This window comes from Ranitomeya imitator, chromosome 7, assembly GCF_032444005.1.
Source record: "Ranitomeya imitator isolate aRanImi1 chromosome 7, aRanImi1.pri, whole genome shotgun sequence".
In the NCBI taxonomy this organism is placed as follows: domain Eukaryota; kingdom Metazoa; phylum Chordata; class Amphibia; order Anura; family Dendrobatidae; genus Ranitomeya; species Ranitomeya imitator.
Window position 1 is genome coordinate 134,376,038 of NC_091288.1, and position 27,357 is coordinate 134,403,394.

Here is a 27,357-nt window from a genome sequence, read left to right on the forward strand (position 1 = left end):
CAGCCACGGCTCCGGCGCAGGCGTACTTTGCTCTGCCCTGCTGAGGGCAGAAAAAGTACTGCAGCGTGCAGGCGCCGGAAAGGTCAGAGGCCCGGCGCCTGCGCACTGCAGTACTTTACTCTGCCCTCAACAGGGCAGAGCACAGTACGCCTGCGCCGGAGCCGTGGCTGAAGATCAGAAGAAGACGTCTTGTAATGAAGATGGGGGGTCCCGCAGCGGACCGGAGACACCCATCCGACCTGACCAGCAGCTGGACCGCCCCTGGGTGAGTATAATCTAACGTCTTTTTCTCCTCTTTCAGGTAACATCGGGGGCTTATCTACAGCATTACAGAATGCTGTAGATAAGCCCCTGATGCCGATGGGCTTACCTCACCCACGATTTTCGGGGTGACAGGTTCCCTTTAACCCATTTTTTTATGTAATTCTTCTCTTTACAGGTGAAAGGGTTATTAAGCGGTGGCGGTCACTCAGGGATCGCTTCAAGAGGGAGTTTAACAAGGAGATGCTGGCCCCGAGTGGCTCAAGAGGACGCCAGTCTCAATATAAATTCAACCCTCTCATTCCTCTGGGCAACGATGCTGCGAAGAAGGTAAATATTCAACAGCCCATTGAATAATTCACCATGTTTACCTAACTTTTTTGCTTTCAGGCAGGGCTTTTTCCGATCAATATATTAGTTGTTTCTTTCCTATTTCACAGCACCTTCTGTAGTCATAGGGAGCCAGCATCTACCTTGGACCCCTCTAGAGCGATCTCTCAGGAGTCCGCCATCGTGGGCCACGTCGTTAGACCCCACCCTTCTGACCCCTTATTTCGCCCTTCCGGTACCTCTGCCCCATCCACTTCACCCACCGCCAGCACTGGAGAATCATTGCAGCCTTCGTCACTTGAAGCTGCTGGTGAAGAGTTAGCTTTCCCTTTACCCCACCCCTCTGATCCTGTCACCTCTAGACCACCACTAGGTTCGTGGCAGCAGCGACTGAGGGGTCAGGAAAGGAGTTATGCTCCTGAGTTCTTGCATCTGAATGCATCCTTCCAGAGCTCTTTCAAAATTTTGGGAGAGCAAGTGGCTGCTGGGTTCAACATGGTGCAAACACGCATCAGTTTACACAGCAGTCGCTTGGATTGGAGAATCCCTTGCATCTGAATGCATCCTAACAACCTGTTTTTCCAATCAATGCTCAGGAGCATGGAAAAGCTTACTCTTGACCAGCAGATGCAGGTAATGCAAGGCTGCCATGCTGCTCTAGTGCAGATCATCACCCAAGCCACTCCAACTCCCACACCTCCCCACACAGCCACCGTTTCTCCTACCATCCCTTTCCAAGCCACTTGCAGTTTCCTAAACCAGGCCCAATTCCAAACCCAGGCCCAATTCCAAACCCGGGCCCAATTCCAAACCCGGGCCCAATTCCAAACCCGGGCCCAATTCCAAACCCGGGCCCAATTCCAAACCCGGGCCCAATTCCAAACCCGGGCCCAATTCCAAACCCGGGCCCAATTCCAAACCCGGGCCCAATTCCAAACCCATACCCCAACCCAGGCCCAATATCTAACTTCCTCCCCAGCGTTTTCTTCCCTGTCTAACTTTCCTTCCCCGTTTACTTTGCCACCTACACCAACACCACTCCCTGTCCAACCTGACCTCCCTGATCAGTTTCATGTTGTTCCCCCCTTTCACTTCACATCAACCCCAACCCAGTAGACTTTCCCCCTTATCGACGTGGTCCAACCTTCCAGCCTCTCCAGTAGTATCTCCACCCCACATTTTACAGAGTTGTAAAAATTTAAAATGTTTGTTGTCTAAAAATAAACCTGTTAAATATTTTGTAAAAAATTCTTTAAAAAAAAAAAAAAAAAAAGTGTTTACCCCAAAAAGGGGTCAAAAAAAAAATTTGGTTTTACACAAAAAGTTATAAAAAAGTTATATTAAAAATAGGTGAAACAAAATTTATCTTTGTTTCAAAAATATTTTATTGTTAAGTGTCTTGATTTAACTATGATAAGAAACAAAAAGGTACAAAAACATAACACATGTTTAAAAGGTATAACATATTTGGTTTATTAGAAAACATACCAAACTTTTAGGAACTAAGTAATTAAACTGGGTGTAAATAAAATCATAACACTTTGTACATTAACACTATTCACAGAGACATCAGAGAAAGATCTCAAACTATGTTGTCTTGACATGGAACTCTGCCTTCAGGTGACATGAAATACTCAGCAAAGTGGTCCCTCATTCTGGAAACCGAACCTGCGGCCCGAACAGAGTTGCTTTGGTAATCCCACAAGGTTGTCCGAGAGTCCTCATCATCCATGGAAACTGGCTCCTGGGAAATCACATAATTATGCAGCACCACACAGGCCTTGACAACCTCATCCACAGTCTCTGTGTGCAGTTTTATGGCAGTTAGCAGAACTCGCCACTTTGCGGTTAAAATTCCAAACGCACACTCGACCACTCGTCTTGCTCTCGTTAAGCGGTAATTAAATACTCTTTTGGTTCGGGTCAAATCTCTACTTGAATAAGGTTTTATTAGGTGTTGTGACAGCTGGAATGCCTCATCACCAACACACAAATGGCATAGGTGGTCCAGATGTTCCCGGGAGTGGTCTTGCTGGTGGAAAATCATAGCTGTCTCCATATACAAGACGCCCCATCGGAGAAGTTTGGAAGACTTGTGAGGAGTTTGACCGGCCATAGGCTCCAATATCCACAGCAATAAATTTACAGTTGGCATCCGCTATGGCCATGGGTACTATTGAAAAGTACTTTTTGTAATTTAAGTACTCTGAGCCTGATCCTGGAGGTTTGTAACTACGGATATGTTTGCCATCTACAGCACAAAAGCAATTTGGGAAATGGCAAAATTTTCAGCCCTCTGCAGCCAGATGTCCGTAGTGGGATTTGGAATGTATTCTTGATGCAAAGTATCCTAGAGTGCGCGGCAGGTCACTTTCACAATTCCGGAAATTGTCGATATTCCAAAGCGGAACTGGTAATGCAGTGAAGTTAGGGATTCTCCGGTAGCACGGAATCTGTGAAAAACGTATAAAGATGTTATTAAAAATTGCAACACCAACATTAAATTTTGAAGCAATTTTCAAAAATATAATTTTTTTTTTTTTTTTTTTTTACAGTTTTGATACACGGCACTGCGGAAGTTTTTGTTCTGTTTTAGTTAGTGCCCATGTAAACCAGCACTTTTAAAACCGTTGTATTCCTATTATGGAGCAAGTGTTAAACACTGTGAAATGGGCACAAAAAATAAAATAATTGACATGTTGCAGAAAATGCAACGCAGTGTTTCAGCGCAGTATTTTCTGCAGCCTGTTCACTGCTGATGTGGTTTTCCATTGGTTAAAACATGTTTACATGTCATTAAATATGAACAATGGTAAAAAAAAAAAATAAAAACAACAAGTAGGCTTACCGCAGTGTCACCATCAGCCGCTCCGCCGTTGAGATAGAAAACCTCATATGTGTCCTGCCTTTGGATGACATCCCCAACAAGTTCCACCAAAACATTAAAGTGTTCCTGCCTCATCCGAACATAATTAAAAAAATGTATCCGGGTTCTGCTGCAACTCCATGTAGAGAGTTGAATACACACCCCTGGGTCATCCACTGTGCGTTTATGGGATGTATCCATAGGCGTCGCCGGCGACGTCACTGTAGAAGAATCCTCCGTCTTGCTGCTGCCTCCTTCTCCCTAACTATTATATCCAGCCTATTGGCCTCAAAAACAAAATCAGTAACTACGTTCGCAATCTTCACAAGCACTTCCTCCATCTCTGCCACTTTCTCTAAACCCAATCAAAGATGGGGGTCTAACAACAGTCAATATATAGTTTTCCCTATTTTCCAGTAGCCAATCACATTTGGGAGACTCCAATTTTTAGCCATGGAAAACGGATCCGTTAAAAAAAAACAAAAAAAAAAAAAAAACGGATGCAACGAATCCAGTTTTTCGAGGGAACAGTCTAGCGGATTCGTCGAAATACTGGATGCATTGCACACGTTTTTCACTATTTTTGACGCATCCGTCGATACGTCGCGTCGACGCATTGCGACGCATCTGATAAGACGGAAGTGTTAAAGTAGCCCTAGGAAAAAAGAAATTAAACACACAGGGTCCTGTATGAAAAAGTTATTGCCCTCTTAACTCAATAAGTGGTTGAACCACACTTAGCAGCAACAACTGCAATCAAGCCTTTGCAATAACTGGCAACGAGTATTTTACAACGCTCTTGAGGAATATTGGCCCACTCATCTATACAGAATACTTGTAATTAAGCCACATTGGAGGGTTTCTCAGCATGAACAGCTTTTTTAAAAGGTCATGTCAGAGCATCTCTATTGGATTAAGGTCAGGATTTTGACTAGGCCACTCCAAAGTATCAATTTTGCTTTTCTTAAGTCATTTAGAGATGGACTTGCTAGTGCGATTTGGGTCATTGTCTTGCTGCATAACCCGAATGCGCTTCAGCTTAAGGTCACGAACAGATGGCCAGACATTTTCCTTCAGGATTTAATAGACAGCAGAATTCAAGGTTCCCTTTACTACATCAAGTCTTCCAGGTCCTCAAGTAGCATTAGAGCCTCAGACCATTACACTACCATAGCCATATTTTATTGTTGGTATGATGTTCCTTAATGAAATGCTGTTACTTCTACTCTAGACATAATGGGACATACACCTTCCAAAAAGATCAACTTTTCTCTTGTCAGTTCACAGAGTATTCTCCCAAAAGTCTTGGGGGATCATCAAGATATTTTCTGTCAAAACTGAGGCAAGACTTTGTTGTTATTGCTCAGCAGTGGTTTTTGTCTTGGAACTCTGTCTGCAAGGCATTTTAGCCCAGTCTCTGACCTTAACTGAGGCAAGAAAGGCCTGCAGTTCTTTGGATGTTGCTGTGGGGTCTTAAGTGACCTCTTGAACAAGTCGTCGCTGCGTTCTAGAGGCAATATTGGTAGGCCAGCCACTCCTGTGAACATTCAACACTGTTGCATGTTTTCGCCATATGTGGATAATAGCTCTCACTGTGGTTCGCTGGAGTCCTAAAGCTTTAGAAATAGATTTAGAGCCTTTTTGCAGAATGACAGATCTCAATTACTTTGTTTTTCATTTGTTCCAGAATGTCTTTGGATTACAGCATTATTTCTAGCTTTTGAGGGTCTTTTGATCGTCTTCACTTTGTCAAACAGGTCCTATTAAAGTGATTTCTTGATAGAGAACAGGAATGGCAGTAATCAAGCCTGGGTGTGACTAGGAAATTTTTGAGTTCAGCTTCCCAAAAATATGATAAATCACAGATAAAAGCATAAATTAAGAGGGTGGGGGGAGAGAAATCACTTTCACACAGGGCCCTGTAGGTTTGGATTTCTCTTTCCTTAATAATAAAGACCTTCATTTAAATAATGCATTTTGTGTTTGTGTTTTACATTTTTGTCTAATTTCAAATAAAGGTACCATCACACATAACGATATCGTTAACGATATCGTTGTTTTGTGACGTAGCAACGATATCGTTAAGGAAATCGTTATGTGTGACAGCGACCAACGATCAGGCCCCTGCTGGGAGATCGTTGGTCGCTGAGGAAAGTCCAGAACTTGATTTTGTCGCTGGATCTCCCGCTGACATTGCTGGATCGGCGTGTGTGACGCCGATCCAGCGATGTCTTCACTGGTAACCAGGGTAAACATCGGGTTACTAAGCGCAGGGCCGCGCTTAGTAACCCGATGTTTACCCTGGTTACCAGCGTAAACGTTAAAAAAACAACTACATACTTACCTTCAGCTGTCTGTCCCCGGCGCTCTGCTTCTCTGCACTCCTCCTGCATCCTGTATCAGCGCCGGCCAGCCGGAAAGCACAGCGGTGACGTCACCGCTCTGCTTTCCGGCTGACTGGCGCTGACAGTGCAGAGGAAAGCAGAGCGCCGGAGGACAGAAGCTGAAGGTAAGTATGTAGTGTTTGTTTTTTTAACGTTTACGCAGGTAACCAGGGTAAACATCGGGTTACTAAGCGCGGCCCTGCGCTTAGTAACCCGATGTTTACCCTGGTTACCGGGGACCTCGGGATCGTTGGTCGCTGGAGAGCTGTCTGTGTGACAGCTCTCCAGCGACCAAACAGCGACGCTGCAGCGATCGACATCGTTGTCGGTATCGCTGCAGCGTCGCTCAGTGTGAAGGTACCTTAAGTTTGGTTATCTAATACAGGAAAGATATATATCTTGGTACCGTGTTAGCCAGTGGATAGAAAAATATTTATAATTGAGAGTCCTCAGTGGTTGATACCTTTTAATCCCCAACTGAAAAGATGGTAAATATTAAGCTTACGGGACAACAGGTCTCTTCATCAGGCATAGACTAAAAGAAATTCTGGAGGATTACATTTATGCACAACACATCACAGAAAAAAAAAATCATGGATAAGAAAAGTAACATGAAGAAGAATTACCATGAGTGATAAACAGTTATGTCCATAAATATTGGACCAGTTCTTAGATAAGGAATGTTTTTTTTTGTTTGTTTGTTTTTTTACATTGTCCTCTGATTGGGGTCTTGTTCTGTTGTGATGACCTCACAAGGTCTGAGGGGCAAATTCCTTAGTTGACATAAAAAGACATACCGTATATACTCGAGTATAAGCCGAGATTTTCAGCCCAAATTTTTGGGCTGAAAGTGCCCCTCTCGGCTTATACTCGTGTCACTGTCGGCAGTGGGGTCGGCGGGTGAGGGGGAGAAAGCGTGTCGCATACTCACCTAGTCCCGGCGTTCCCCCTGCCCGTCCCACGGTCTTCGGTGCTACAGCTCTTCCCCTGTTCAGCGGTCACATGGTACCGCTCATTAAAGTTATGAATATGGACTCCACTCCCATGGGGGAGGAGCCACATATTAATTTCTCTAATGAGCGGTAACGGTGACCGCTGACAGAGGAAGAGGCTGCGGCACCCGGGGGAAGGAGCCAGGGACGCCGGGAGCAGGTAAGTATCTCATAGTTAACGGTCCGCGTTCCACACGCCGGGCGCCGCTTCGTCTTCTCATCCTCTCGCAGTGACTGTTCAGGTCAGAGGGTGTGATGACGTACTAGTGTGCGCGCTGCCCTTTGCCTGAACAGTCAGTGCGGAGAGACGCTGAGGAGCTGCAAGCAAGAGAGGTGAGTATGTCGTTTTTTTGTTTGTTTTTTTATTGCAGCAGCAGCATTATATATTGCACAGATTTATATGGAGCGTCTATGGGGCCATACTGAACGGTGCAGAGCATTCTATATGGCACAGCTTTATGTGGAGCATCTATGGGGCCATAATGAACGCTGCAGAGCATTATATGTGGCACAGCTTTATCTGGAGCATCTATGGGGCCATAATGAATGGTGCAGAGCATTATATATGCATTCTATATGGCACAGCTTTATATGGAGCATCTATGGGGCTTTAGTGACAATCAGATTCTCAACTTTCAAAAAGAAAGGCAGTCAGAGGCATCATCCTCGGACATAGACACCTCAGACACCGAAAAAACAGATCCTACAGGTGTTAGATTACAACAGTTTAGGGGAACCACACAGACAGAAATGGCAGAATGGGAGAGGAAAATCAGGAAAAAGAGGAAGGGGAACATACAAAGGGGCTGCAGGAATGTCGGCCTCTTTCTTTCCACACAATGGAGGGTTGGCATCTACACAACCATCCTTCATCCTCCTCGTCATCATCTTTTTTGGAGCGGGGTGCGAGAACAGGATACGAGCTGAGAACTCGATTCAACCAATAAAAGGACAAAACGTGAATCTGTCCTTGCACCTGCTTACAAAGAATGAAATGTGTGTACCATCTAGGGGCCTTAATTTTGTACCGACAAATAAATATAATTGCTTTGAATGGGTGAAGGATCTGAACTTGTTCTGTAGAAAGCTCAAGTGGAGAAAGTTTTTTCAGCATAATACTCGGGAAGAATGCCATCAATACGGCCTCGATTATGAGGATAAAGAGGGGTACCAGGCGCTTAGAGATTTCCTTCGAGAAAATGACAGAGTCCCCCTAGATGGAAAAGGTCCATTTACATCTTTAAAAAATAAAAGTGCAAGGATGCCACCGCAGGGTGATACAAGCAACAGCGACGTCTTTGCACTATTGGTGGAGAGGGACCTTAGAAAACTAAATAATTTGGAATGGGAAAAAAGTGGCAATATGTCAGAGGATGAATGTTTAGCCCTGGATACCCTCAAAAGAAATGACCAGATAATAATTAAACCCTGAGACAACGGGTGAAATCTGGTCATTCTGAATCATACAGAGTATCGCTTGATGTGTCAGTCCATTCTGTGTGATGGAGAGACATATGAGATTTTGAATCGTAGCCAATTGAGGACTTTTGGGGAAGAGTTGAGAACATTACTGGAAAGGGCCCATTCCCTGGATCTTATTTCAAAACAGGAGTATGATTTTCTGCTACCTAAGTTTCCACTCACGGCCACTTTCTATGCACTCCCAAAAGTTCAGAAAGGGTTGAACCCATTAAAGGGACGACCAATAGTGTCAGGGGTCGACTCCCTGTTACAGAACTGCGGAATCTATGTGGACCAAATTCTACGTCCCTTTGTAGTTGCCACTCCGTCATACCTGAGAGACATGGCAGACCTGCTACTAAAATTGGAGGGAATACATCTGGAGGAGGAGCATTGGTTGGCGTCTATTGACATAGAGGCCCTATATAGCAGCATACCACACGAGGCAGGGATGAGAGGGGTGGAGTTTTACCTACAACAAAGGTCGGTGGCTTGCAGAGAACACAATACAATACATTTGTACTATCCCTTCTAGAATTTACGCTCACCCATAACACCTTCACGTTTGATGGAAGACACTACCACCAGCTCAGGGACACCGCGATGGGGCGTCCCTGTGCCCCATCATATGCAAATCTGTTCCTGAGCTAGTGGGAGGAAACAGTGGTGTTTAGAGGTGAATCTAGTTGGTGGCAGGATTCTATTTTAGTCTGGTACAGGTTCATAGACTATGTGTTTTTGGTGTGGACAGGGACAAGAGAAAGATTTGGGGACTTCCTGGGGGACCTGAATCGTAACGGTTTAGGTCTCAGATTCACATCGGAGATCCAAAAACGAGAGTTGGCATTCCTGGATGTAACTATCAGGAAAGAGAATAGAGGAGGCATCTCCACGAGTATATACCGGAAGCCTACTAGCAGTCTCCTGCACTGGCAAAGCCATCATCCGGCCTCCCTGAAAAGAGGGATCCCTAAGGGACAGTTCCTGAGGTTAAAAAGGAACAGTTCCAGAAAAGATCTCTGACAGGCAAGCAGGGGATACGTACAGGAGATTCAGAGAAAAAGGATACCCTGAGCATGTACTCGATACAGCTTTTGAGCATGCCACAAAAACGGACAGACAAAAACTTCTACAAAAAAATGGGGAAATTGAGGAAGGAAAAGAGGATATCAGGATAATTGGAACGTTTGATCAAGAGATCCGAAAAATATTGCTCAAACATTGGGACATCATTAGACTGGATCCCGAACAGAGATGCGGTGGGGAAATACCCCAGTATCACCTTCAGGAAAGGGAAGTCGTTAGGGATATGCTCGTACATAGCCAATACAGAAGGCCGGAACCGAGTGGAACCTGGCTAGACAGAAAGCCATGCGGTTTTTTCAAATGTGGAAACTGCAGCATGTGTAGATGGATGGAACCAGGGAAATCATTCCGCAGCTCGACCACAGGGAGGGTATATTATCAGCTAAACTTCTCCAACTGTAAAACCACAGGGGTAGTATATATGGCGAAATGCTCATGCCCAAAAGATTATATAGGTAAAACTAAAAGGGAGTTGAGGAGAAGAGTGGGGGAGCATATGGGAGACATCAGAAACAATCGGGATACCCCACTAGCGAAGCATATACAAACCCATCATGGAGGAGATGTAAAAAGTGTTAATTTTGCTATCATTGAAGTGGTGAATATTAACCCCAGAGGGGGTGACGCTGATAAGACCATTCTGAGGAGGGAGTGTGAATGGATATTTAGAATGGGGAGCCTTGAACCTAAAGGGCTGAATGAACAATTGTCGTTTGCCTGTTTCTTGTAGTCTAGCCGAATTAGGAGAAATAGAAAGTGGTCACATTTCTAAAAAGCCGTGCATATTTCTAATTTTTGTCTTAGTCTCCCGTTGGAAAAAGGGAGCTCTGCAGATCAGTGTGCAACATTTGTTTAGGTATCAACACTCCGCTTCCCCACTGTTAACAATAAATCCGCATAATCCTCTATACTCAGCATTAGGTCTCCTCTCAGTGGATATACCCGGATTAGGGTAAAAAATTGGGTATTATTATTATTATCAGGGACACATAGTGAGTGCTGTCTATCAGCCATAGAGGGATGTGATGATATGCACTATGTCATCACAAATATGAACTGAAATGGGGAAAGAGGCTGTGAGGTCCCCCTGTCTAGAGAACAGATGTCTGATGAATAATGGCCATGCGCATGCGCTAATGCATTATGGCGGTGTGTTTTGGCTGTAAAATTTCGGACATGGAAGTATATATAAAATAAGGGAGAGATAAATAGGGATTTCCTTTTCTGGCGGTCCGGCTCCAATATGCTATAGAAAATATAAGGATGCACCACTTTACCGCTATAATGTGAATATAAGCGGTGCGCATGCGCAGGGTATACCGGGGAATGTGCGCAGATGCGGGCGCCACTGTTGTACTCCATACTTGGAGTCGGGAGCTTGGAGTATGCGCAGTCTGCGCACAGGAGAAATGACCCGGAAGTAGTGAGAGTCGCTGTGGCTGTGCACCGAAAATCAAATTGTTGCAGGAGCTCTGACGCCATATCGGCGACAGCTGAGCATATGCGGGTCAGCGGGAGCATGCGTGGTGTGACGGGGAGAGATCGGACTCACCGGAAACACGCAGGTGAGGGGCTGGACACACCGCTAGCTATTATTGTGGCGGGGGGGTTAAAAAGCATGAGACATATGGGCTATGCAGCCATGACACCGCATCAGGACACATTGCATCAATGAATCTTGCCTCCTGAGGAGCCTGCATGGGGCAAAACGCATAGAGGCGCTGCGGTCAGTGGCAAACGACGCATGAAGGGAGATAAGTGTCTGGACTATGATATCTATACATATGGTCACACATTTGTGTATCTTTGGGTGACATTTTTCAGTCGGTTCAGCCATAGTTGGTAGAATCAGCCATAATGGGTGTAATGAACCTATAAGAGACTGTGCCCCAAAAAGACTCCCTCAATAGCATGTCACTGCTTGTTTGCCTTCTGTGTTCTTTATACTTGTTTTTATACATGGGGACCTAGTATTCCTTTAGTGTAGGAGTATCTTTGTTTAACCTGCAGTGGGTCCTAGGCTGTGGGTAGTGGGTGTCCCGTGGCTATCATAGGGTTTATCAGGACATCCAGGGACAGCCACCGTTGAGTGGGGGCGCCACAACATTTCCCTAAAGGGTGCCAACCCCCACAGCCAGGCAGGTTGTGAGTGTAGTGCTCACTAGGGATACACAGTATACCCCAATTTTAAACTCAGTGTTTGTTTTTGAGCACAGTATTTTTGTTTTGATATTTGTGTCTGTTCTGTGGTGTGAACCAACGTATGGGTTCAATTAATAAAGATTTATGATTTTAGGATAGTTTACATGATATTATAGTTGAGATCCTATTTGGTATAATTTTCTTCTATATAGAGCATCTATGGGGCCATAATGAACGGTATGTAGCATCTATTTTTATTTTTGAAATTCACCGGTAGCTGCTGCATTTTCCACCCTAGGCTTATACTCGAGTCAATAAGTTTTCCCAGTTTTCTGTGGCAAAATTAGGGGGGGGGGGGGGGGGGGTTTGGGGTCGGCTTAAACTCGGGTCGGCTTATACTCGGGTCGGCTTATACTCGAGTATATACGGTAAATCCACGCGACACATTCATTCCTGCACAAAGACTGTCAAAGGTCATCATTAGTTTATATTCCCAGATTCTTCTGTCTCTGAGATGTCCAACTGGGGGTCTGTATGTAAGGGAGACAGGGCAGAAACTGAGAACAAGAATGAACTCTCATCGCCATACAGTAAGAGAAAAAAGAATGGATCTACCTGTGGCAATACATTTCTGTCTCCCGGATCATAACATTATGGACATGAAATTACTGGTATTAAAAAGGTAGCTTCAAATCTTAAAGACTCAGAAGAATATGGGAATACTAGATGGTGGCCCGATTCGAACGCATCGGGTATTCTAGAATATGCATGTCCACGTAGTATATTGCACAGCCCACGTAGTATATTGGCCAGTCACGTAGTATATTGCTAAGTCACGTAGTATATTGTCCAGTGACGTAGTATACAGCACAGAGCCAGATAGTATATTGGCCAGTCACGTAGTATATTGCCCAGCCAGGTAGTATATTGCCCATGGAAAAAAAAAAAAAAAAAAAAACACGATGTTCCAGCTCCAAAAGGTAAAATAAACAAACTTTATTGGGAAAATATAAAAACATGAAAAATCACGAGCTCCATGAAGACAACACTATGACCTGCGTGAGTTTGGCTACGCGTTTCGACCGGAAAGGTGCTTTCCGGCCGCTGTGCTTACACAGGGCAGAGAAGCAGAGCGCCGAGGGACAGACAGCGGAAGGTAAGTATGTAGTGTTTTTTTTTTTTTACGTTTATGCTGGTAACCAGGGTAAACATCGGGTTACTAAGCGCGGCCCTGCGCTTAGTAACCCGATGTTTACCCTGGTTACCGGCATAGTTGGTCGCTGGAGAGCTGTCTGTGTGACAGCTCTCCAGCGACGCTGCAGCGATCCGGATCATTGTCGGTATCGCTGCAGCGTCGCTTAGTGTGACGGTATCTTTAGAACCCATTCTCCCTGACGTAGAGAATGACGGCTGAGGTAATCTGCCTCTGTGTTGAGCTCTCCCCGAATGTTAACGGCTGACAGAGAGCAAAAGTGAGCTTCGGCTATGTTGAGTATGTCTGTGGTGGTGTTCATTAGAGATCTTGATGGTTGAGATGCGCTACTACTGTTGTGTTTGACTGGACCCTTACATGTGAATCCTGCTGAGATGGTAGCCACCTGAGTAGGGCCTGTTTTACTGCCGTAAGCTCTTTCCAATTCGAGGACTCTTGAGCCTCTAAGAGAGACCATTGCCCTTGAGTCCAAACATCTCCTATATGAGCTCCCCATCCTATCGGACTGGCATCGGTTGTGACCGTGTTGTCTGGTACTATACTCAAGCGTACTCCTTTTCCTAAATGTCCCATGTATAGCCACCATTTCAGACTGTGTAGAGTGGCGGTGGATAGCCTGAGTATTCCGCCTAATTGCCCTTGAAGACTCCTCTCTGCATCCAAGACCTGGGCCTGCAATACTCGAGTGTGGAATTGCGCCCACTGGACGGCCGGTATGCAAGATGTTAGGGATCCCAGAAGGGACATAGCATCTCTCAAAGTCAGATCTGTTTTTTTTTGTTACAGTACTGACTTTGTGCACAATCCTCTGCTTCTTCTCTTCCGGAAGGAAATATAGTTGTTCTTCCGAACTTAGCAGAATACCCAGGAAAGTCTGAGTCGTTGATGGTTCCAATCTTGATTTTTCTATATTGACTAGCCAACGCAAGTCCTGTAAGGAAGATATTACATTATTTAGGCGACTCCTACACTGAAAAAACGAATTTCCCACTACCAGGAAGTAATCCAAGTAGGGTATAATTAATGTATCGTGTTCTCCGACACAGGCCATTACTTCCGCAATTACCTTAGTAAACACCCTCGGCGCCATAGATAGACCAAATGGCATTGCAGTAAACTGAAAGTGTCTGACCTGGTCATTTAAGCGCACCGCCATTCTGAGGAATGGTTGATGATCCTGGTGAATGGGCAGATGGTAATATGCATCCTTTAAATCCAGGACTATCATATAACATCTGGGAAAAAGAAGTTTAGTCACCGTTTTAATAGATTCCATTTTAAAGGCATGGTATTGTAGATACTTCTTCAATCTCTGTAAATTTATGATAGTTCGAAAGGATCAATCTGGTTTGGAGATTAAAAATAAAGGGGAATAGAACCCTTTCCCCTGCTGATGTTTTGGAACCTTTACTATAACTACCTTCTGTCTTAACATCTGAACCTCTTTTTCAAGGGCCTTTTGTTGGTCTAAGGAATCAGGGGCAGTCAAGATATAAAAATGAGAAGGTCTTTCCTGGAATTCTAACCCCGACTTAATTATACCCAGAACCCAATTGCTCGAAGTTATTTTGGCCCACTGAGCATAGAAGTGTTTTAACCTGCCCCCTACTGGGAGATCTTTATTAACGATAATTTCTTCTGCGTCTTGAGGAAGATGATGAGGCATTAAAGTCCGAACCTTTCTTCTTCGGGTCTGTTGGTTCCCAGTCTCGGTTCTGCTAAGGTCTTCGGTATTGGAAGCATCTCCTGAAGGTATTCCTAAAGGTAGGATTGAATACTTTAGGAAAACCCTTTTTCCTATCCTCAGCTTTAGCTAGGATGTCATCCAATACCAGGCCAAACAGGTACTCACCCCTACACGGAATTGTACACAGTTTAGCTCTCGCCTGGGCATCCCCTTTCCAGGTCTTAAGCCATAGGGCTCGGCGAGCAGCGTTTGAGAGACCTGCTGATCTGGCTGCTAATTTTAGAGAATCCACAGATGCATCCGCTAAATATGCCACCCCTTCCCGTATTTGCGATAGGGAGTTCAGCATCTTGTCTCTGGGCACCTTGGATTTCAGCTGTTCCTCCAGCTGGGTTATCCAAACCATGACAGATCTAGCCGTACACGTACTAGAGATCGCCGGTTTGAATGCTCCAGCAGATTCCCACACCTTCTTCAAAAACATGTCCGCTTTCCTATCCGACGGATCTTTCAGAAGGCCTACATCCTCCAGCGGCAAGGCACCGGCTTTAGATGTAGAAGCCACCGCTGCATCCACTTTTGGGACTTTCATCCATTCTGCCAGATCATTTTCGTCAAAGGGATACCGTATATACTCGAGTATAAGCCGAGATTTTCAGCCCAAATTTTTGGGCTGAAAGTGCCCCTCTCGGCTTATACTCGAGTCAAGGTGGGTGGCAGGGTCGGCGGGTGAGGGCGCTGCGGCATACTCACCTAGTCCCAGCGATCCTGGCGCTGTCCCTGCCGTCCCACGGTCTTCGGTGCTGCAGTTCTTCCCCTCTTCAGCGGTCACGTGGGACCGCTCATTAGAAAAATGAATAGGCGGCTCCACCTCCCATAGGGGTGGAGCCGCGTATTCATTTCTCTAATCAGCGGTAACGGTGACCGCTGATAGAGAAAGAAGCTGCGGCACCGAAGACAGCTGTGACAGGCAGAGTGAGTGTCAGGATCGCTGGGACTAGGTAAGTATGTAATATTCACCTGTCCGCCCCTGCACGCAGGACACCCCCGTCGCTGCTTCCAGGCCCCCGATTCTGCCGTTCCTTAAAGATACCGCGCAGAGGCATGGTGGACCCGGGTGAGTTCATCCTGCAGGCTCCCGCCGTCCGGACAGGAACCCAAATTGGAGTGGTGAGGGGGACCGCCCCTTTAAATCCTGTAGGTTCCTGTCCGGAAGGTGGGCGGATCCCCTCTCTCGTAGGGGGTGCTGTCGTGGCGATAGGAAAATAGTAATTAAAATGTATTAATGCAATGTTTGCACTATTTGCAAACATTTCTATATGAAAAATATTATATATTTTTCTACAAATATACATATTTACCACTAGGCGGAGCATTTTCCGTTTTAGACCTCAAGCAGCTATAGTAAGATTTACCAGCAGCAAAAAATGGGGCAGTAACTGCTGACATCACCATTTCCCTCCCCTTTTGGGTGGTCTAATATCCCTGGTGCAGAATGAAGAGCAGCATCACAGGGCAGAGCCATTTTGTGTGTGACTGCCCTGTGACCTGCTATCACCAGCAGTTACTGCATCAGAGTCACAGCTTGTTTACAGAGGAGCAGAACACAGTGGGCTCAGCAGCATTTTTTGTGAATAACATTCTTGCCATTCACCACCTTAATCCCTGTCCTGTCAGCTGCCCTGCTCTCACTCTCCAGGTGTCACCTCCCTCTCTGCAGGCTGTGAGTGCAGCTTACCAGAGACCACAGGGACTGTGTGAGAGGGGGAGGCAGAGACACAATGCTCTTTGTTTTAAGGTGTGAATGGAGCTTTCTTCCAATGCTCTACCCCTCCCCCAAGCCAGGAAGGTCTATCACTCTGTGGCAACCCAAAGCACCCTCCAGTTGTGACTGGTCTGATAAGACATGCGGCTCTTTGTTCTGTTATAGCAAGATATTGGGCCAACAATTTAGGATAGGAAGATAAAAAGTACCTATTGCTAACCTCCTTAGGCAGATCTATCGGCCCCTATAAGCACTAGCTTCTCATTCCACCAGTTAAATAAGTACAGATTTCTCTGGAATGGAGTGTCCCTACTAGCCCGAATCTAGTATCTATAGAGAGCAAATCTTAATACAAGATGAATGCTGGGTGAGTTATGATGCTGGCATGTTCTGTCACGGAGATACGAGCATTATAAAACTTTGTGTTAAATTTGGTATGTTTGAGGAAAGGGGAGGGCGATCGTAACTCAACCCCTTTTGTGAGGTCACGAGCCTGAAGTATATAAGCCCCACACTTAACCCAGCCTGCAGTCTGAACCTTACCAGAGGAGCCCTCACTGCCAGACATCATGTATTGGGACTTTTGGGAGCTCCGCCCACCAGCATGGTTTTTGCTTGATATGAACTGAGAACATGTGAGTTGTACCTTTTTCTTATTTAATCCCTGTTTATTTTATAATTATCTTGTACATATTTCAATTGTCTCATATTGTAACATCTTTTTATAAACACTGCCTGAAACTTTTGATGGTGTATATTATTTAACCCCTTCCCGACCTGTGACAGCGTATGCGTCATGAAAGTCGGTGCCAATCCGACCTGTGACGCATATGCTGTGTCACAGAAAGATCGCGTCCCTGCAGATCGGGTGAAAGGGTTAACTCCCATTTCACCCGATCTGCAGGGACAGGGGAAGTGGTAGTTTAGCCCAGGGGGGGTGGCTTCACCCATCCCCCCCCCCCGTGGCTACGATCGCTCTGATTGGCTGTTGAAAGCGAAACTGCCAATCAGAGCGATTTGTAATATTTCACCTATTATAACTGGTGAAATATTACAATCCAGCCATGGCCGATGCTGCAATATCATCGGCCATGGCTGGAAATACTAATGTGCCCCCACCCCACCCCTCCGATCGCCCCCCCAGCCCCCCGATCTGTCCGGTACACTGCTCCGGCTCCCCTCTGTCCTGTGCTCCGCTCCCCCCCCCGTGCTCTTGTCCGCTCCCCCCGTGCTTCAATCACCCACCCCGTGCTCCAATCACCCCCCCTGCACTCCGATCCACCCCCCTCCGTGCTCCGTTCCACCCCCCCCCGTGCTCCGTTCCACCCCCCTGCGCTTCGATTCACCCCCCCATGCTCCGATCCCCCCCCCCCCCCATCATACTTACCGATCCTGCCGGGGTCCGTCCGTCTTCTCCCGGGCGCCGCCATCTTCCAAAATGGCGGGCGCATGCGCAGTGCGCCCGCCGAATCTGCCGGCCGGCAGATTCGTTCCAAACTGCATTTTGATCACTGAGATATAATCTATCTCAGTGATCAAAATAAAAAAAATAATGACCCCCCCCCCCCCCCTTTGTCACCCCCATAGGTAGGGACAATAAAAAAAAATAAAGAAATTTTTTTTTTCCACTAATGTTAGAATAGGGGTAGGGGTAGGGGTAGGGTTAGGGGTTTCGGTATGTGCACACGTATTCTGGTCCTCTGCGGATTTTTCCGCAGCGGATTTGATAAATCCTCAGTGCTAAACCGCTGCGGATTTACCGCGTTTTTTCTGCGCATTTCACTGCGGTTTTACAACTGCGATTTTCTATTTGAGCAGTTGTAAAACCACTGCGGAATCCGCACAAAGAAGTGACATGCTGCGGAATGTAAACCGCTGCGTTTCCGTGCAGTTCTTCCGCAGCATGTGTACAGCGATTTTTGTTTCCCATAGGTTTACATTGAACTGTAAACTCATGGGAAACTGCTGCGGATCCGCAGCGTTTTCCGCAGCGTGTGCACATACCTTTAGAATTAGGTATGTGCACACGGTGCGGATTTGGCTGCGGATTCGCAGCAGTGTTCCATCAGGTTTACAGTACCATGTAAACATATGGAAACCAAATCCGCTGTGCCCATGGTGCGGAAAATACCGCGCGGAAACGCTGCGTTGTATTTTCCGCAGCATGTCAATTCTTTGTGCGGATTCCGCAGCGTTTTACACCTGTTCCTCAATAGGAATCCGCAGGTGAAATCCGCACAAAAAACAATGGAAATACGCGGAAAATCCGCAGGTAAAACGCAGTGCCTTTTACCCGCAGATTTTTCAAAAATGATGCTGAAAAATCTCACACGAATCCGCAACGTGGGCACATAGCCTTAGGGTTAGGGTTGGAATTAGGGTTGTGGTTAGGGGTGTGTTGTGGTTAGGGTTAGGGGTGTGTTGGGGTTAGGGTTGTGATTAGGGTTATGGCTACAGTTGGGATTAGGGTTAGGGGTGTGGGGGGGTTAGTGTTGGAGTTAGAATTGAGGGGTTTCCAAACGCAACATGGCGTCACCATTGATTCCAGCCAATCTCGTATTTAAAAAGTCAAATGGTGCTCCCTCACTTCCGAGCCCCGACGTGTGCCCAAACAGTGGTTTACCCCCACATAAGGGGTACCAGCATACTCAGGATAAACTGCGCAACAATTACTGGGGTCCAATTTCTCCTGTTACCCTTGTGAAAATAAAAAAATGCTTGCTAAAACATCATTTTTGAGGAAAGAAAAATGATTTATTATTTTCACGGCTCTACGTTGTAAACATCTGTGAAGCACCTGGGGGTTCAAAGTGCTCACCACACATCTAGATTAGTTCCTTTCGGGGTCTAGTTTCCAAAATGGGGTCACTTGTGGGGGGTTTCTACTGTTTAGCCACATCAGGGGCTCTGCAAACGCAACGTGACGCCCGCAGAGCATTCCATCAAAGTCTGCATTTCAAAACGTCACTACTTTACTTCCGAGCCCCGGCATGTGCCCAAACAGTAGTTTACCCCCACATATGGGGTATCACCGTACTCAGGAGAAACTGGACAACAAATATTGGGGTCAAATTTCTCCTGTTACCCTTGGGAAAATTAAAAAATTCTGGGCTAAAAGATCATTTTTGAGAAAATAATTTTTTTCTTTATTTTCATGGCTCTGCGTTATAAACTTCTGTGAAGCACTTGGGGGTTCAAAGTCCTCACCACACATCTAGATTAGTTCCTTTGGTGGACTAGTTTCCAAAATGGGGTCATTTCTGGGGGATCTCCAATGTTTAGGCACACAGGAGCTTTCCAAACGCGACATGGTGTCCGCTAACAATGGAAATAATTTTCCATTCAAAAAGTCAAATGGCGCTCCTTCCCTTCCGAGCCTTACCATGTGCCCAAACAGTGGTTTACCCCCACATATGAGGTATCAGTGTACTCAGGAGAAATTGCCCAACACATTTTAGGATCCATTTTATCCTGTTGCCCATGTGAAAATGAAAAAATTGAGGCTAAAATTATTTTTTTGTGAAAAAAAATACTTTTTCATTTTTACGGATCAATTTGTGAAGCACCTGGGGGTTCAAAGTGCTCACTATGCATCTAGATAAGTTCCCTGGGGCGTCTAGTTTTCAAAATGGGATCACTTGTGGGGGAGCTCCAATTTTTAGGCACACGGGGGCTCTCCAAACGTGACATGGTGTCCGCTAAAGAGTGGAGCCAATTTTTGATTCAAAAAGTCAAATGGCGCTCCTTCCCTTCCAAGCCCTGCCGTGCGCCCAAACAGTGGTTTACCCCCACATATGAGGTATCAGCGTACTCAGGACAAATTGGACAACAACTTACGTGGTTCAGTTCCTCCTTTTACCATTGGGAAAATAAAAAAATTGTTGCTAAAAGATAATTTTTGTGACTAAAAAGTTAAATGTTCATTTTTTCCTTCCATGTTGCTTCTGCTGCTGTGAAGCACCTGAAGGGTTAATAAACTTTTGGAATGTGGTTTTGAGTACCTTGAGGGGTGCAGTTTTTAGAATGGTGTCACTTTTGGGTATTTTCAGCCATATAGACCCCTCAAACTGACTTCAAATGTGAGGTGGTCCCTAGAAAAATGGTTTTGTAAATTTCGTTGTAAAAATGAGAAATCGCTGGTCAAATTTTAACCCTTATAACTTCCTAGCAAAAAAAAATTTGTTTCCAAAATTGTGCTGATGTAAAGTAAACATGTGGGAAATGTTATTTATTAACTATTTTGTGTCACATAACTCTCTGGTTTAACAGAATAAAAATTCAAAATGTGAAAATTGCGAAATTTTAAAAATTTTCGCCAAATTTCCGTTTTTATCACAAATAAACGCATAATTTATTGACCTAAATTTACCACTAACATGAAGCCCAATATGTCACGAAAAAACAATCTCAGAACCGCTAGGATCCGTTGAAGCGTTCCTGAGTTATTACCTCATAAAGGGACACTGGTCAGAATTGCAAAAAACGGCAAGGTCTTTAAGGTCAAAATAGGCTGGGTCATGAAGGGGTTAATACTAGTTCGTTCCTCCTGTTCTAAAACGTACCCTAAGTCTCCTGAAGGGAATTACGCTACTGTGTTGGGTTAGCTTCGGACCCGTTTAATCGAAGCTGGTGGCAGTGATAGTGTGCAGGCTTTTGGGTGATGTTGTAGCGACTGCGGCGTTAATTATTGTTCCTGTCTTAGTGGGAGTAGGCAGCCTTTCTGGCGCCCCCTTACTCTCAGGTCAGATGAGGTACTGCACCTGGGGTAATTAGTCGCCAGAAAGGCTGCCTGCTATGTACTGGCTATTGGGCACGTTGCAGCGACGCGATGAACTCCACCAGACCTATCCATCAATGTCAATGGAGGCTCACTTTCCCTAGTCCCGCATGCTCGGTGCCTTGGGGTGATCCTCGACTCTGGCCCTCTCTTTAAAGCCACATATCCAAGCCCTTGCCTCCTCCTGCCTGCTCAAACGCAAAAATATTTTCCGGATGGCATTCCTTGACCATGAAACCACAAAAACGCTCGCGCACGCCCTTATCTCCCGCCTCGATTACTGCAACCTCCTACTCTCTGGCCTCCCCGCTAGCACCACTCCAATCCATCCTACACTCTGCTGCCCGACTAATCATCCTGTCTCCCCATTTTTCCCCAGCCTCTCCACTCTGCCAAGCCCTTCACTGGCTTCCTATTGTCTAGAGGCTCCAGTTCAAACCTTAAAGGTACCGTCACACAACAACTTTCCAACGATCACGACCAGCGATACGACCTGGCCGTGATCGTTGGAAAGTCCTTGTGTGGTCGCTGCAGAGCTGTCACACAGACAGCTCTCCAGCGACCAACGATGCCGAAGTCCCCGGGTAACCAGGTTAAACATCGGGTTACTAAGCGCAGGGCTGCGCTTAGTAACCCAATGTTTACCCTGGTTACCATTGTAAATGTAAAAAAAACACTACATACTTACATTCCGGTGTCTGTCGCGTCCCCTGGCGTCAGCTTCCCTGCACTGTGTAGGCGCCGGCCGTAAAGCAGAGCGGTGACGTCACCGCTGTGCTCTGCTTTATGGCCGGCGCTCAGTCAGTGCGGGAAGCTGAAGGCGAGGGACGTGACAGACACCGGAATGTGAGTATGTACTGTTTTTTTTTTTTGTTTTTTTTTACATTTACAATGGTAACCAGGGTAAACATCGGGTTACTAAGCGCAGCCCTGCCACAGCAGGATCCTGATCGCTGCTGCGTGTCAAACACAACGATATCGCTATCCAGGACGCTGCAACGTCACAGATCGCTATAGTTATCGTTGTAATTTTGTTCAGTGTGACGGTACCTTTACTGTGACGAACAAAGCCATCCACAACCTGTCTCCTCCATACAACTGTGACATGGTCTCCCAGTACTTACCCACACGCAATCTTCGATCCTCTCAACAACTCCTTCTCTATTCCCCACAACCACATACAAGACTTCTCCCGTGCTTCCCACCTACTCTCTACCCCAACACATCAGACTCTCGCCTACCATGGAAACCTTCAAAAAGAACCTGAAGACCCAACACTTTCAACAAGCCTACAACCTGCAGTGATCCTTAGTCTGCTAAACCGCCTCACAACCAGCTCTACCCTCTCCTAGTGTATACTCACCCATCCCCTGTAGACTGTGAGCCGTCGCGGGCAGGTTCCTCTCTCCTTCTGTGCTCGTGTGTGCTTTGTTTTGCTCATGTCTTTATTTGCCCCTTTCATGTGTAAAGCGCCATGGAATAAATGGCGCTATAAAAATGTATAATAACGTGCATATACTGTATGTAAACCAAATATTCTATCCTGTTGCGTCCTGCTGCGATTTTACTGTACAAAACTGGTGTGTGTGTTTTGAAGAATATTCCCTTTGAAAACTGTGTAAATGACATAGAAAATTGTTCTATGTAAAATCTTATGCTAAAAATCGCATTGCAAACAGATAGCAATCGCACTGCATTAGGATTATTATTAGCCTTCTGACTGAGCACTCCGCCCCTTAGCCTTAGCTGTTTTTAACTGCAGCAGGATTATACCCTCCACAGAGATATAGACTTCAGTCCAAGAGAGGATTCATATTAGGTTCCCAGAGAGATGTTGACTGTCTAAGAGAGGATTGCATTTGGTCCTGGCAACGAGAATCGCCTTAACGTGGCTGCCAGGTACACATGAATTGGACAATTTAGGCGCTAAGCACTCTCAATTTTTCATATTTCTAGTGCAGTAATGCAATTCAATTTTCATATTTCATGTTTGCATGCTATAGCGCTACAGAGTGCTGCCTTATCTGTTGACTTGCACTCATCCAACTTTACAGGAACAAACTCAGACTGGTTTTCAATCGCTAGTGTGTCTCTGGTCTAAAGATGAAAGCCAAATTTGCTGATGGTCTATCCAACTGAGACTGTGTAGAGAGAAAATAGGGCCAAGGACTGAACCCTGAGAGACACCAAGAGGAAGAGGAGAAGAAGTGGAACCAGCGAATGATACATTGAAGGAGCGGTGAGAAAGATAGGAAGAAAACCAGGGGAGAGCAGTGTCCTTCAAGCTTATTGATTGGAGCATGGAGAGTAGGAGATGGTGGTCAACAGTGTCAAAAGCTGCAGAGAAGTCAAAAAGAAAGAGTAGAGTGTGGTCACTGCTCTGTTTCGCTATCAAAAGGTCATTAGTCACTTTGATGAGTGCAGTTTCTGTAGGGGGCGGAAGGTGGATGGATCTAGGAGAGAATGAGTGGAGAGGTAGTGGGTAAGGCAGGAGTGGACCAGGCACTCCAAGAGTTTAAACATTAAAGGGAGATTTGATGTTGGTCGGTAGTTATTTGTGTAGGATCGGTTCAGAGGGTTTTTTTAAATAATGGTGTAATGATAGAGTATTTGAAGGAGGAGGGGAAGATAGAGGAGAGAGAAAGATTTAAGATTTTAAAGGTCACAGTTTGCGCCGGTGCTATGACCCACTCGGAAAGTGGACTTTGAGTGGTCTATATATTGTAAACTCCCAAAAGTGATACCATTTTCAAAACCGCATCCCTCAAATACTTTAAGTGTATGTGCACATGTAGATGGAATCTCTGCTGATTTTTCCACACCTGTTTTTAGAAATCCACAGTTAAACAGCACTGCGTTTTAGTGCGGTTTTTGTGCGGATTCCACCTGCGGTTTTCCACCTGCTGATTCCTATTATGGAGCAGATGTAAACCGCTGCGGAATCCGCACAAAGAATTGACATGCTGCGGAATAAATAACGTTACGTTTCCGCACGTTTTTTCCGCAGCATGTGCACTGCGGATTTTGTTTTCCATAGGTTTACATGGTACTGTAAAGACATGGAAAACTGCAGTGAATCCGCAGTGGCCAATCCACTGCGGATTAGCAGCAAAAACCGCAGTGTGTGCACATACCCTAGAACTGTTGTCAGGGATTTTTTTAACCCTTTAGTTGCTACACAGGAATTAATGTAAAGTGGAATAAAATAAAATAAAAAAATTTACCTCTAAAATCTTGCTATAGCCCAAAAATTTTTGCACCAAAAAGTGAACCCCACAGTTAGTCATTTACTTTATTACGAGTGTGTTGATACCCCAAATGTATTCAAAAAGCTCTGTTTGGAGAAACTACAGGAGCAATATTTGAATTTTGGAACACAAATTTGGCTGAAAGATGGCAGGCACCATGTGTCATTTGCAGGGCCCCTACAGTGCCTAAACAGCAGAAACTCCCCTCAATTGACCTCATATTGGAAGCTACATCAGGATTTTAGTGAAGATTATGAACCCATAGGTATGAAAAAAATTGATACCATTAGGTCGCCATATTGAATATGTTGCCGTTAGTGTTGAGAGCAAAGTGCTCTCTACTTAAGTTTGCAATCGGGTATGCGCCGAACATTGCGAGTTCTCGAGTTCCCACCCTGTTTCGCAGATGCTTGACACCCAAAAAAAAACATGCAAGAATTGCCCATGTATGTTAGGCAATCCTCACATGATTTTTGGTTGTGTGACAGCTGAAAAAAATATGGGGCAGGGACTCGAGCATGTCACTCGCGCACCCGATGCAAGCTCAAAAAGCAAGCACTTGCGTTCATCACTAGTTTTGTTTTATTTTTTTTGTGTTTGTTTTTTTAAGTGATTGTGGTTATTCAGTATTATGTGATCTGAGAGCAGACAATACAACTCTGTGTTCTCCAGGGTCTCAGCTAGCCCCAGTAGCCGAGACCCCGAAGATTTTCCGACTCTGGGGAGAGCAATACCTTTATTCCCGATGGCAGTTTTAAAACAGCAGTGAGGGAGTAAGGCCCCATAGCGGCTGCTGCTTTAATGCATATTGGCAATTGTTAAGGAGTTAACAGAAATGCTGTCATTTTAGTTACTAAACTGCTTTACTTAATTTCTGTGCTTTTTGGGGGGCGGGGCTTTGTATTTTTCCACTTAGTTCTACTGTGGGACATGAATATTTTTTGCTTTGATCGCTGGTGTCATTCACTGTATAGGAGCCAGCGCTGGGACAATTTTTAAAATTTTCCTCCCAGCCTGTGTCAGCGCTGGGATCCTCACAGAATTTTATGAACGATGAAACACTATAGAAGGAGAGACTAATCAAGTGTAATCGCAGCGCTAGCTCCTATGAAAAAGACACCAGTGGTGACAACTGATTGGTCTGAGCAGTCCAGTCAGCAGATAGGAGAGACACCGGTATATGTAAATTCACAGCTGATTGCTTGCACCAAGATGTCCATTCACACTGTGCTGGCCTGCAGTCCCGGCCTAGGCCAACACTGCCTCATACTTACACAAGGTAATGGCAGCAGGAGAAAGGCTTTCTGCACATGCACTTGTGGAGAAAAAGGCGAGGCGCAGGGAGGTGGGACTGTTAGGGTGTGACTGACCGGCTCCTCCAAAATCAGCAGTGAAGCCAGTCACATACCAGTGTATGAATGCTGACAGGAGGCATAATACAAACTGTCAGAATGTTACAGTATAGGTCCAAAAAAGAATCAGGAAGGCCTGGACAACCCCCGCCTGTGGCCTAGACAACCCCCGCCTGCGGCCTGGACAACCCCCGCCTGCGGCCTGGATTCCAAGGAGGCTATGGTTTTTGCTATATATAGTAACGCATTGACAATGATGTACAGAGCACAAACGATTACAGGTTCAAGACCCAAAGGGAATAATAGACACAGAGGAAAGTCTTGGGTTTTGCTTCCTGTCCTCCAGTAAAATTCATGGTGTCATTCAAAAGTGCAACTGGTTCCACACAAAACAAGCCATGTCATTAAAACAACAAGATTCTGGGGAAAAGAGAAAAGCAGAATTGGCCGTGTGGTGAAGGCGTTAACCCTCTGTCGCCGTGACTGAACTATGTGGCCACGTACCTGGTATTGTGGGTATTCGAACATATAGGTCATGCTGCACCTGTTTGTCTCATACACGAAGAGCACATCCAGAACACCCAGGGCTACAAGCAGCACCGACAAGCCATGAACCCCGGCACTGACCGGCCTCATTGTTCGGTGACAGCTCTCCGGCTGAGCACAATGCGGACCGTGAGCTGCCTTCAGCACTACAGGCGCCTCTCCTGCACGCTACAGCACGAACTCCACGTTACCATGCACTTCCTGACTTCGCCATCTAAAAGCCTCACTCATTGCAAGAATTTCAGCCATTTCCATTGGCCAATGTAAAGCACCTACTGATTGGCTGCCTGTCTGCGTAAAACATTCCACTTGACGTTAGTACGTTTACCTCGTGTGGTAGAGAGCGCGGCCACCGTTGCCATAGCGATATACTACTGTTTAATGAAGTGTCGGTGCACTGGTGTTCGGCTGAGAGGATCGTTCAGCGGGCGCCCATTTAATGCGGCAATTCCGCCATTAGGTTCCAACCTAAGGTTCCTCGCTGTGGGAGGATTTTCACATTACTCAGCCTGCTCTCAGCTTACCAGACTAGGACTGTTTAGGCTACTTTCATATTTCCGTCAGGCACTGACCATCACAATGCGTATGTCCACACATTGCGTCCGTCGTGCACTGGTTGCGTCGGGTTTAGCGGCCCGTCGTCTGGGAAAAACATCCAAGGGAACGTTTTTCTGTGTGTTGTATCCAGTTTTCCCGTCTGCGCATTCCCGGCAGGAAATGTCTCTCTCTGTCTCTTTCGTGGAAATGTGAAAGGACACACTTCCGTCGGTACGTAGCGCCAACGCTTTGTGACAGGCGACTACCGACGGAAATGTGAAAGTAGCCTTACTGATGCAATACTGAAATATTCATTGTGCCCTCTGTGCTGGACCCTGCTCGGGCTCCTAAGTGCCCACGACTGCCCAGGGCCCCTTCAAGTTTTCACCTGGGACGCAAAGGCCCCTGATTGTCCATGCAGGGGTTCCTTCATGTCTGTGCTTTCTCAGGGGCCCCTAAGTGTTCATGCCTGGTCAGGGACCCCTTTGTGTCTGCACCTGCTCAGGGGCCTCTTTGTATCCCTGCTTTGTCAGGGACCCTTTTGTGTCTACACCTTCTCAGGGGCCCCTTTATGGCCATGCCGTCTCAGGCGCACATGGTAAAAGGTCTCTGAGTTTCCACGCCTGGCAAGGGGCCCCTGCCTAGTCAGGACTATAAACATAAGGATGAATGATGTCGGGGAGATCAAAACATCCAACACCGCGGAGACA

At 45.9% G+C, this 27,357-nt stretch overlaps 1 protein-coding gene across 1 annotated transcript in view; it reads right to left on the reverse strand.

Annotated features, from left to right (window-relative positions):
* The window catches only part of PGAP1 (post-GPI attachment to proteins inositol deacylase 1), a 1,319,879-nt gene extending 1,293,492 nt beyond the window's left edge, over positions 1-26,387 (reverse strand). Inside the window, exon 1 of the mRNA XM_069733825.1 lies at positions 26,069-26,387. Within this exon, the coding sequence (XP_069589926.1) occupies positions 26,069-26,200 (132 nt within the window). The 5' untranslated portion in view covers positions 26,201-26,387. The remainder of the gene's footprint in view (positions 1-26,068) is intronic.
* Positions 26,388-27,357: the final 970 nt, after the last annotated feature.